The sequence below is a fragment of the Symphodus melops genome (genome assembly GCF_947650265.1).
Source record: "Symphodus melops genome assembly, chromosome: 1".
NCBI classification, from domain to species: Eukaryota; Metazoa; Chordata; class Actinopteri; order Labriformes; family Labridae; genus Symphodus; species Symphodus melops.
In genome coordinates this window covers 28,817,050-28,830,068 of record NC_136691.1, presented here as the reverse complement: position 1 = coordinate 28,830,068, position 13,019 = coordinate 28,817,050, and the positions used below count along the sequence as shown (strand labels likewise).

General features: G+C 41.0%; 1 protein-coding gene across 2 annotated transcripts in view; it reads right to left on the bottom strand.

The window, feature by feature from the left end:
• The window catches only part of tacr1a (tachykinin receptor 1a), a 58,788-nt gene that overhangs the window by 33,668 nt on the left and 12,101 nt on the right, over positions 1–13,019 (bottom strand). For both annotated transcript variants that reach the window (XM_079353647.1, XM_079353646.1), the window contains exon 2: positions 7,489–7,683. In XM_079353647.1, coding sequence (XP_079209773.1) covers positions 7,489–7,683 — 195 coding nt within the window. The remainder of the gene's footprint in view (positions 1–7,488; positions 7,684–13,019) is intronic.

The following is a 13,019-nucleotide window of genomic DNA, read 5'->3' as shown; positions in this document are numbered from 1 at the left end:
AAAAGACAATGAGTAATAAAACATTTTTAAAAACAATTACAAGTAAAGGAGTGTGTCTCAAATTCTCTCAGCTTGGATTTAAAAGCATTTAAAGAAATCAGTTCAGTTATTTTCCAGTCTTTTTGTAGCATGTTCCATGTAGAAGGAGCGGAGTGGACGAAAGCCTTTTTTCCCAATTCTGTCCGGGCAAATGGAACAGACAGCAACAACTGATCATTGGAACGCAAACTGTAAGAATCAATACTTTTCCGTACAATAAGGTCACAGATGTATGAGGGCAGGAGCCCAAGCATGGCCTTGTAAATAAAAGTGCACCAGTGTCTTAGCCTCCTGGTGGACAAAGAAGGCCATCCCACTCGGGAATACAGTTCACAATGATGAGTCCGGCCTCCACAATTCGTAACAAATCTAAGAGAAGCATGGTATACAGCATCAATCTTGCTTAGACATTTAGCTGAGGCATTCATATATAACAGGTCTCCATAATCTAAAATGGATAAAAAAGTTGCAGTAACCAGCCGCTGTTTCACCTCAAAAGAGAAACTAAATTTATTTCGGAAGAAGAAACCCAATTTAAGTTTCAGTTTCTTCACAAGGTTCTCAATATGGAGCTTGAAGGAGAGGGTGTCATCAAGCAAGACACCAAGATATTTGTATTTATGAACCAATTCTATGACATTTCCCTCAAGAGTGGACACTGTGGGAACAGTTTGAGATGCTTCCTTATTGTTTGAGAACAACATCAGTTTAGTCTTATCTGTGTTGATGACTAGTTTAAGCTGCAGGAGTGTGTGCTGGACCACGTTGAAGGATTTTTGCAGAGATTCAACAGCTTTAGCAGGAGTTGATCCAAAACAGTAAATAATGGTGTCGTCAGCGTAAAGATGCATATTAGCATCCAACATATTTTTTCCCAAATCATTAATGTACATTATGAACAGGAGGGGGCCTAGTATTGAGCCCTGTGGCACCCCCTTTTGGACACTCACAAATTCAGAAAGCAGACCATCATATTTAATACACTGGGTCCTGTCACTTAAGTAATTTGTGAACCAAGAAACTACATGATCTGACAGACTCAAACAAAGAAGCCTATGCTTTAAAACAGCATGGTCCACAGTGTCAAACGCTTTTGACAGGTCAATAAAAAGTGAAGCACAGTACTGCTTTTTATCAAGAGCAACAAGTATATCGTTGATGACCTTTGTAGCTGCAGTGATAGTACTGTGTTTTTTTCTGAAGCCTGATTGTAGTTTTGAGAGGAGGTTATTTGAGCTTAGATACTCTTTTAGTTGATTGCTCACGAGAGATTCCAAAATTTTTGACAGGACGCACATATTTGATATTGGCCTGTAGTTAGTTAAAAGTGCTGGGTCACCTCCTTTTAATAAGGGGGTGACAAAAGCTGACTTCCAGACAGATGGAATTTCTTTGTTTTCTATTGAGAGATTAAAAAGGATTGTTAGGGGCTGTGCTACAAAATCAGCTGCTATTTTCAAAAAGTAGGGCTCAATCAGGTCAGGTCCGGGGGGTTTTCTGTGATCTAATGTTTTTAGGGCTTTATGCACTTGTTGCACAGTGAAAGGTTCAAAATTAAAGGGTTCACCAGAGAATCTTGGAGGGTCTGTGCAGGGAGTCACAGGAGCAGCTCCCGTGGAGTCGAACAAGTTACCAGATGAAACAAAGTGCTTGTTAAAGCAATTTAGGACCTCAGTTCTATCATAGACTGGGACAGAGTCTTTCAGTACAAATGTTGGAAGAGCCTGAGGACCTTCTAATTACAGATAAAGACTTGATCACTTTCCAAAATTTCTGTGGATTATTGAGATTCTCAGTTGTGACAGATAAGTAATATTCTGATTTAGCCTTTTTGATAAAAGAAGTGCATTTGTTCCATAGCTGCCTGAAAAGAGACCAGTCAGAGGCTAAATCATTTTTTCTGGCTCTGGACCAAGCCGTGTTGCGTTGATGGATGATATCTGACAACTCTGGGGTAAACCAGGGGTTTTCTCGTCCCTTCACCCTGAGTTTCCTGATAGGAGCATGTTTGTTTACAATTTTCACAAAATGTTCCTTAAAGAATGTCCAAGCCAGCTCAACATCTGGCAACAGGTCTATATGCCCCCAATTAACTAAAGACATATCATGATGATACGCTTGTTCATTAAAAAAAATTAAATTCCGCTTGGAAATAATGCGTGGTTTACATTTGGGGATTTTAGTATCCCTGCAAGTAGCAACAACGCAATGGTCACTCAAGTCATTGCAGAAGACTCCCAGGGATGAGAATTTATGAGGAACATTTGTTAAAATTAGATCAATCAAAGTGGATTTATCAGAACTTTTAAGATTTGGCCTTGTAGGTTGGTTGACCAGCTGGCTTAGATTAATAGAGTCACAGAAAGATTTAAAATCATCAGACACTACATTTAGCCAGTCCCAATTCAGATCTCCAGCCATCAAAAGTTCATTATAATTTAATTTGGACAAAAGACGCTTCAAGGATGTTAACGCCTCCTTTGTGGCAGATGGAGGTCTGTAGCACCCGACAACAGTCATTGAGAGGGACTTGGCTATTTCCACCTTCAATGCCAAAAATTCCAGTTGCTTAGACTCAGACAGAACAATTGAAGCATCAAACCTTGATTTTACATAAATGGCTATACCACCACCTTTCTTGGGCCTGTCGGTACGATAAACATTGTATCCCAGCATGCTAATTTCTTCATTTGTAATCGATTTTGACAGCCAAGTTTCTGAAATTATCACAATATCTGCATCTGTTGATGCAGCCCAAATTCTGACCATGTCCATCTTTGGTAATAAGCTGCGCACATTAAGATGAACAAATTTGAGACCAGTCGTTAATTTAAAATCAAGGGGAGTCTGGATATATTGCAACTCAGGACCAGGGTTTGGTTGCACATCACCAGACAGGAGTAAGAGTAGGACGACCATCAGTCCTCGTTTTACATTGCATTTTGAAACAGTAGTTTCATATGTTGCAGCCAGGCAATGCCTTTTCTTCAATGAAAGAGTAAGATTATACAGAGCAAAAAAGTTTTGAAATGTAGGGAAGTCCAAAGGCCTGTCCAACCACAAGTTAAGGGCAACAACCAAATGAAACTGTGGTTGCTGGTGATGCCCAGCAACATTAGCATTTGTGCCACTGTAGTAGGTGTCTTGCATGCTCGAAAAATTGTTAGAGGAACTCACCATGAAGCAATTGCTTGGACTCAGGCTCCTAAACGCCAACAAACATACTAAAGTTAGGAGAAATGCCATCGCTTATAAGTCCAGCGCGTCTGTAGAGATGCAGTTTGAGAGCTGCACAGATTAACTAAGAAGGCCCCAGCAGGCTGACTCAGGCTAGTTGGTCCAAGTAGCTGCTGCTGTTGGTGGTAGATGATGCTGGAGGCTGGATACTAGCAGGCCATGCAGGTAGCTGGAGGTTGGAAGCTAGCAGACCAGGCAGGTGGCTAGAGGCTGGATGCTAGTTGGTTGGTGAAGGCTAGCTGCTGCAGTGCTAGTGGAGATAGCTACTGCTACCAATGGAGATAGCTGTTGCTGCTGGAGTTGGCTCCTGCTGGAGTTGGCTCCTGGTGGTAGCTTCTGCTGATGGTGGTAGCTGCTGATGTGGAGGTAGAAGCTGCTGGTGGCGAGATGCTAGCAGGCCAGGCAAGTGGCTGGAGGTTGAATGCTAGCAGAACAGGCAGGTGGCTGGATGCTAGTTGCTTGGTGAAAGCTTGGTGGAGGCTAGCAGGGCTGTTTCCTGGAGATGCTAGCAGGACTGCCAGAGGCCTTTAGTTTTAGCCATTCAGAGTCCCAGTAGTCCATATTCACCTTAAAATTATTCCCTTTAATCCAGTGAGCTCAGATACTTGATGCTGTACTTGATGCAGAACAAAATGAGTGGTTGAACTTGATCAAAAAAATAATAATGCAAAAATAAAATTTTACAGACAGAGACATGCAACCTAATATGCCGCCATCTTGGATTTGGATTACATTATTGAACCCAAGAGGCTACTGTTTGTTGCAAGTCTGTAACAGTGAGCTTTGGAGAACTTTTTATTTCTTCACTGTGTGTGGTGTCCTCGTCCAGGCTTGTTTAGCACTGCTCCAGTTGTTTTAAAGTCCTTCATGATTCCTCTGACAGTAGATATGGGCAGGTGAAGACGAGTGGTTATGTTCTTGTAGCCATTGCCTGAAGTGAAGGTTGACACACATCTGATTTCCTTGGATGGTGTGTTCCTTTGTCTTTCCCATGGTGAAACGTGGATTGGAGAAATGGCCTCTGTGTCACGTCATATTAATACCCCAGGGAAACAGGAAGTGATGAATTAATAATTAGACGTTCCTAGATACTCTGATCAACTTTGTAAACTACTGTAGAAATGACAGAAACACTTTATTTATTTCCGAGGAATTGTTCGGGGTGCCAATAATTGTGGAACAGGTGAATTTATGAAAAAATAATTATTTCTTCGTCAGGGATTTTTTCCCCCTTAAAATCCACTTGAGTTGAAAGTTAAATTTTTCTACAATTTTCAGTGCGAGAGTATGCTTCTGCAATAAAAACAGATTTTACACTAAGCCTTTGAATACATTTTAACCAGGGGTGCCGATGATTATGGAGGATGCTGTGTGAAGAACCAAACACTAAAGACAAACACTAAATGATTTCATATTAAAATTTGGGAAGAACTCAAGAGCATCTTTCTTCATTCATATGAAATGTACCGACTAAAGCACCATCTTCATGTTTCTGAGGAGCAAGAGTGAAGAGACAGTGTACTCTGACAGGCTTTAGACCAGTGTGTTTAAAGGTAAAAGCTGTTCATACTCTGTGTGTGTGTGTGTGTGTGTGTGTGTGTGTGTGTGTAGCTGTGTTTATTATGTCGGGCTGCTGTTTGTGTCCAGGTTTCCAACAGTTGCACACGTACACATGCACTGAGACACAGTGTCATAATTGTTTTCTATTACACCTTTCTCTCCAATTTGCACCGATGGAGCGGGATTAGACAGACCATCAGACATGATGTAAAGTATGATGGCAACAGCGGGAGAAAGACATGTGGGACCTGACTGGGGGTCAGCTGCAATCAGATCCATCATTTGCAGCCTGAGCAGCTCAGCTCGGTGACTACTGCTTTTTCACTGAGCGCCTATGTGTTAATGATTCAAGATTCATTTAGAAAGTAATACGAGCAGCATGTATCCCGTCATGAACAATGTAATTGCCTTTACACTGTTTGGAACAAACCATATTTCCATGGAGGAATGTGACGGAGGACTCAGTGGGGGAGGCAGCAGCAGGCTGGCAGCTGAGCAGGGAAACACAGTGGCTGACGAGCTGAGAGGTTGCTATCAGCAGAGCTGTGATCAGAGCCATGTTGTTCTGTCTGAGTGCCTGCATATGTGCATTGTGTGGGTGTTTTTTTTGCGCGCCTAAAGAGTTGTGTGAACGACTCTGAATGTTTTTGTGTCTTAATGCATTTGTGGCAGTGGGGTCACAGTAAGGCAAATGGGAGAAATGGGAAGTATGGGAGGATGCAAAGTGTGCAAATCAAATTCCTGCAGTGTTTTTGAAGCAGTTTCAGAAGTTTCCCCTCGAACAGCAATGATTCAGAGCCTGCAAGGAGCAGATAAACGGCAACGTTTACTCAACAGTAGGGCTCTCTCTTTCACGACTGATCATGGGGTGAGGAGAGATGAACATGGTGTGCTTCTGCAGCAATGGCAGCCTTTTAATCTGCACAAACAATGTGTGAAGAAAAAAATTGTCTAAGGGGATTCTCATTAAAGTTTGGTCATGGGTTGTAATTTAATGCCCCTGGTACTAGTTAAGCTGTGCAAAGAAAAATGCAACCCAGGGGGAAGATGACTATATTCTCTTACTGTTCCCCAGAGTGCCTGTACATCATTCTTCCTGCTTTGATTAAATATATTTGGCCTGCTGCAACAGAGTCATTCAAGACGTTTTTTTTCCCGAGCTTCTTGTTAAACCTTCATGGCTCTCACACAGTTAATGATGAGGTGTGCAGAAGTGCTTGATTCAGCCCATGAAAGAAATCATTTGAAACGTGATGAAAGGCATTTCTACTTGAAGTGCCTCCTAACAAAAAATGCTGCCTTCTTGTTTCTTTTTTTTTTTTGCATGTGTCCCTTTTAATGAAAGGACAGCCGAAGATTGAAAAGTGATGTTTTTGCACAATGTGAACAGAAAAATTTATCCACCGCTGCTTGGTTCCTGTATTCAATATTTTCTGTCATCTGACAATTTAAAAAACTTGTTTATTTATAAGATGCTAAATGGCTTGTTTTTTAGAAAAGCTGGAATCAACATTGTAGGAACACGGGGCTTTTCCTCCAGACCTGCACATCTAATCTGTTGTGCCTCAATAAACAGGCTAATATGGCTTTGCTCACAGATGAGTGACGGCTTTGCACGAGCAGTGCAGAACTCAAGTGGACACTAATAAGTGAGGCAACATGGGAGCGAAAAGCAGAAACATGTTGTAATCACCGTGTTCAGTTTTGACCTGCAGTGAGGAACACAACAGGCTTTCATTTGACCTTTCTTATTCCGGGGCCTAAAGGAGGCGTGTTGCTGCTACCTGCGCTGGACTACAGCCATGCTATTCACATGCATGCATCATCACAATGCCAACACACGCAGGGATTCTGTCTCATGGGACTCTTACAATACACACTTCTGTATGTGCTCCATTTTTATTGATAAGAGTATTCTCTGTCTGCTTCCATCTTAGCTACGTACTTCAGTCCTCGCTCGCTCCCAGGGTTATTACCTTTATCGCTAAAGCCGATTGGGAAATAAATACTGGATTGGGAAAAGGGGCGTTTAAATATGCTGCTCCCTCTATTTGGAGTCTTCTTAATGATGTGGCAGCAGGTAAATATGGCTGTAGACGTTATTTTTGTGAAGCCCAGTTAATTGTGCTGCTGCCTGACTTGCTCAGACAATCTTTTAAAAAAGATTCTTAATCTCAGTTCAACGTGTCCTCATGAGGAACAGTCAACTGAGATGCAACATATTTTCTTCTCTGATACCTAAAACGTGCAATTAAAATGTTTCTGTTCAAATTGAAGAATAACATTTAAAAAAATTAATTAAAGAAGCACAAATTAATTTGTTTTTATTCTCTAAACTTGCTTTTTTAACACTGAACTCTAAAATCATATTTCTTATTCATTTGTGAAAATTGAATCTTGCATTAAGGCTTCAATCAAATCTAATTTCTTTTCTTCAACCCGCTCGATGGGTTTGCTCTCCAGTGAAAGCGCACGCGTTCTCTATGATGTGCCTTTAGTTCATAAACTACAAAGCAAAAGACACTTCCGTGCTTCTTTGCAGCGCTCTCTTATTTACACTGAACACATGCAGCTTCCTCCCACATTTACCATCAATTCAAATGTAATTACCATTGCTTGTTCACTACGCAGAGGCTCATCAGAGCAACTCACATCTTTTTGAAGTCACACCCAGTGAATTCAGGCCAGTCGATGTAGCACACCACGCGGTTGGGGAGCTGGTGGGTGGTGGAGTAGTAGTACTGAGGGAAGGCCAAGAGCAAGGCAAGCACCCAGATGACACCCACAACCACCTTGGTCTCTGTGGACGACATGCGCTGCTGAAGAGGGTGGATGATGGCCATGTACCTGTGAGGGTGAAGGAGACAAGGTGATGAGCACTGACTCCAGACAGGAAAGACATTTAGAAGCTGTCAATGCATCAACATCTTTACATCAGGGTAAGGTAGTGTTTGAGGGAAGTGGACTTGAGCTTGTTCCTGTTGAATGTGTTCATGGACTTTTTATTTATCCTTTATTTCAGCAGGGATGACCCACTGACACCGAGCCTGCAGCAATACAAAATCAAACTGTTAATAATTGGGCAGCAGTAGCTCAGTCTGTAGGGACTTGGGTTCGGAACCGGAGGGTCGCCGGTTCAAGTCGCGGCACGGACCAAGTCTGGAAATTGGAGAGGTGCCTGAGCACAGCCGAGGTGCCCCTGAGCAAGGCACTGAACCCCAAAACTGCTGTGGAGCGCTCGCTGTGAGCAGCCCACTCACTCTGAGACCTCTCCATTAATGCATGTCACTAGGATCCTGTTTCTGCACAAGTGTGTATCTCGGCCTATGTGTGTAAAATGAATTTCCCCTCGTGGGGATAACGGCATAGACCAGGGGTCCTCAATAGGTGGCCCAAGATGCATTTGCGCTTGGTAAATGCACAATACGTGTACAAACTTAACCTACCAATATATTGCATGCTGGGGCAGAAACGCCCCATATTGCATATGAGTTAAGCTAACATAGCAAAGGGACAACACGAGTTGTTTTGCTCATATGAAAGACACAATCCTCTCTGCATGCTGTTGGTAGATCAGACAGCACACATAAGACATGCAGTCCTTTAGGAAATAAGGCCCATACGACACAACAAAAATAAAAATTACATTTTATTTTAGTTTGTATTTTTGTTGTTTTGAATATTACAGTATTATTGCATGCGGTCTGACCAACCTCAATAAATGAACCTTTGAGTCATTGAAAAAAGTGGTCTTTGTGGCCTTGTAAGATTTACCCCTGGTATAGACACTGAAGTACATATTCATGCAACACACATTTTAAAACAGGTGCCATTTCTTTCTTGAGGGGGTTCAGACACAAGACCTTTAAAAACGCTGTATGAAACAAAAGAGGACAGCTTGGCAGGAGCAGCGACGCTAAAAGCTATCGTTCCCCATCCAGTCCTGAACCTCTGTATTTTCAAAGTGGTCCAGTTTTGAGATCTGGTTGAATGACTTTAACATTTTATATTTATAAATAAACAAAGTGCTGTGCTGCAGATGGCCAGCCTACAGATTATTTGCGTCACTTTCTTATAATCATTTCCTAAGTCTTTTTTTTGCCTTAATCAACTCCTTATGATGCTGGCCACCTCTGCTAAAACTGCCTATAACCTTAGTTATACAGATCATGTGATATACACTTTTAATATAACGTCCTATTTCAAAAATGTGACTGAGGCCGTTTTATTTTGCCTAAGTCAAAAGACAATGTGATTTAGGTTTACTATAATATATGGCATAGTTATTTAGTCTTTTTAGTCAGCAAAGTAGTTAGCGAAATGAAGCTATACCTGAAGCTAGTTAAATGATGATCATTGACTCAGCTATTTTGAACCAAGAGTGGAAATTCAGTTTTTGTCTCTTTTTCCCACATTACAACATCTAAGAGAGATTTGAATAATGTATTACAATCTTTGCAAATTGTATAACTAATTACAAAGGATTGATTGTTGTTGTTTTTTAAATGTTTTTTTTTAATTTTTTTTAGCAGAATGTCACTTGAACGTATTAGTAATCATATCACCATTTGACTGGTAATATAGTATGCCTGTTGTCTGCACGCTATGCATTAAATGTATTTTAAGAATGATCACCCATTTGTGACCCCCTCAAATAGTTAAAAATGTGTTTTTAGAGTAGAGATGGAAGGAAAAGTGAGGAGACTCTCATGGCTCCTCAGCATTATGTTAAGTTTGAGCCTTGTTATGCCTTGTTATGCCATTGTTCACAGAACTAAGCTCCTAAATTGCCTAAGTCACATTAAAAAAAATGCTTGAGTAATTTCTTTTTCTCATCTTTGATCTGTGTATATTACCTTGTTGAGTAAAATAATTAAAAAATCATATATTCAACTGGCTCAGTTTTTTGTGTTTCCTGAAAAACTTCAAAGAATTACTTCGGTGATTATTTTAAGAAGGCGACGCATGATGAGTTTGAAGTCTGTTGCGTGTGATAAAGCGAAAAGCACTGTGAAATGAAATAAGGCATCAAAAGGCTTCAACACAGAAGCAGAGGCGTGTGTGTGTGTGTGTGTGTGTGTGTGTGTGTGTGTGTAGCATGTCTCCCTATCCTAAACTGGCAGTATTGTAGCCTGGACAATCTTCTGTTTTGTTTGAAGGATTTGTTGCTATAAAAAAGACAATTTAATTTTTTTGTGGGCTGAGCGCTTTCCTCTTTTCTGAAAGGTGCTGTTGACTTCACGTTTGCTCTTTTCAGCACGTCTGATATTCCCTGTGTTTTATATCTTCCTACAGATTGTCTCTAGTACCCAGATCGTCTGTGCTCCGTGTCTGCTGGGTTAAAAAACGATCTCAAATATTAAACATGCAGTAAAACGGACGGAGCAGAGTCTGATACACAGCAGCACTTTGTCAACAAACTGTTGTCATGGAGACAGGACGGACCTGCAGCGCTGGTAAACAGGTGAGTTTGGTCTGTGGTCACTAAACTTTGGTGACGTACAGCTCGCTGTTTTTGCAGGGGACTACTGTGATTGGTGAAACTATTGTTGAACTGATGGACACACTCAATGTTTACATTGTCTACTCTTGACAACGAAAACATTAATGGGTTAAATTTTCTGTCTTTAGAAAATCACGTTTTTGTGTCAGTTTAAGATGAACAACAGTTTTATGGAAATAGTTGAAATTGGTCTGCAGTGTAAGGGCTTGAATGTTGGGGGGTGCAGTGACACATAATAACTCGACCATCAGGGTGTGCATGTATAGCTGTCACCTCACTGCACTTGTTTGCTGGTGCTCGTAGTTTCCTGACTTGCTATGATTTTACATGCACAATGATGAAATAACATTATCTAGAAAATTACTCACAATTCTTACATTCATTTTGTGTCTATCTCACATCACATGTTCAAGCAGAAAGACGTCATTCATCACTCTGTCTTCATCTTCATCCGTCTTTATATATATGTTTATATTCTATATACTGCAAAATTACATTTCATACTGTGATATTTATATTTCTATATTTTATATACTGATAAAATTACATTTCATACTGTGATATTTATATTTCTATATTTTATATACTGATAAAAGTATAGAAATAGTTATATTTTTGTTTATACCCTGCTATGGTTCACGTCTCATACAATGCACTATTTGTATTTTACACCCTGCTATAGACCTGTTTTCTCGTACTGTTCAAAAAGAAATCTGAGGTCTGTTTATCTATTTAATTATAGTATGCTGCAAACTGTAATGAGTCCTACCACACATATCCTTAACTAGGGTCACTCTGTTTTATTTTGTTTTTTGACCCATACTCTTGTTGTTTGTTGTTTTTAGCTGTGTGCACTTTAAGGTGAAGCCAAGTAATCTCGTTGTACAGTTTGTATAATGACAATAAAGGCCTTCTATTCTATCATCTATACAACAGCGAGCACTTCATGAGCACTTCCTCTTCTCCGTATTAGACCAACCAGATTGTGCTATGACCTCCAGCAGCCAGTGTCAATGCTGCTGTCAAACTTCCCTCCACCCCAGTCACCTTTAATACGCTCATTAGTGTGGGGGTTGACTTCTTCAGTGTTCTCCTGTCATCAAGTCCCTTTCCCTCCTTCCCCGTCACAAACTCCATCAGGGGGTCTCACATCCTGCTCTCTGCCTTACTACGCCTTTCCAATACCAGAGGACGTCATAATGGGCTCTTAATGCCAAGAGCCACACTTACACTCTTAATTAAAACCACCGTGTAGGAAGAGTGTGAACATTGCCTGTGTGTATAAGAGTCATGAACTGATCATAGTTATTCTGGAGTGTTCCTCACACAAATGCTGAGGAAAAACACCTCGGATGGTATATGTTAAACATTCCTACGTACCTGCATCTAGAACATAGAAGAGGATTGACCTTGTTTTGCACGTACAGGCAGTGGTGTAGTGGTGCCTAAAGAAATGGGTATGTTTCCCTCAGGTCTTTTTAAGAGGCCCATATGAACAGTGAGTGAGTGTGTACTAGCCAATAAGAGACAGACGAAGGAGGGTCGTCCCTTCAGCATCGTAGGAAAAAAATCGCAGCATAATGAAGCTTAGCGAAAGTTCAGTAAGGAAGACTTTAAGTGATCCACAATCAGGTTTCTCAGTCACCCTTTTTTCACGCTATCATTCTCGAGCTGTCAGTTTGGGCCGTCCGTAGGTTAATCAGCTGTTCTGTCACCGGACCTCATCTGACCTCCTTCGTTTTCGGCCTATCATCGTTCAGCTCTCCTTTTAAATATGATCCTTTTTCTTCCCTTGTTCTTTCAAGCTGGCTTCGTGCGCCCCTCCACCTCCCCATCACCGCCATCTTCAGAAGCAGAGTCAACTCCCATCAATTCTTCTCCAACTCGGTCTCATCAAATCATCAGTCCTCCACCACCAGGGTCTGGACTCCATGGGGGGGGGAATCTATCCTAATGACGAGCAGAACTTCATCACTAAATCGCATCTTCCACCCCGTAGAGTCAAAACGTTCTGTCAAATCTCCTTTTGTCAATCCCTCTTCACTGTCATAAATTCATTCTTAATATCACTTGTCTCTCCTGATTGAACTATTGTGATTAAATCAATGGTGTAAGGGGTTGTAGAAGTAATTATAATCTATGAAGACAAAAAATAAGTCTGTACATTAAAGCCCAACAGATTACTGGCAGCTGATAATATCGGCCGATATTAGTATATCAAGTGACTATCAGTAGCAGCTAATTTTATCGCAAGTATGCAGAGATATAACTACATTTATTCTCGAGAGAAATAGTATTTCATTTGAGTTTCATTGTATTACACAAGCAGTTCTCTAGCTGTCACCAGCAGAGGGGCTATATGGATTACAAAAAGCAGCATCATTTGGGGGGCAGTAATAGCTCTGTCTGTAGTCCTGATGCAGACCACAATATGGAAGTTGGTCTGGTCCACCTCAGGGGACACTTCCAAAGGAAGCAGCCACCGCACTCTGACATCTCTTCATTAATGCTTGTCCACAGGTCCTATTTGTGCATGCGTATGATTCAGGCCTGTGTGTGTGTAAGAAGCATGTCTCTACAATAACAGAGTGAGAACCACAATTTCCCCTTCGAGGATTAATACAGCATGCACAATCAAAAATTATATTTAAGGGTGTATTCACACCTAACTTGTTTGGTT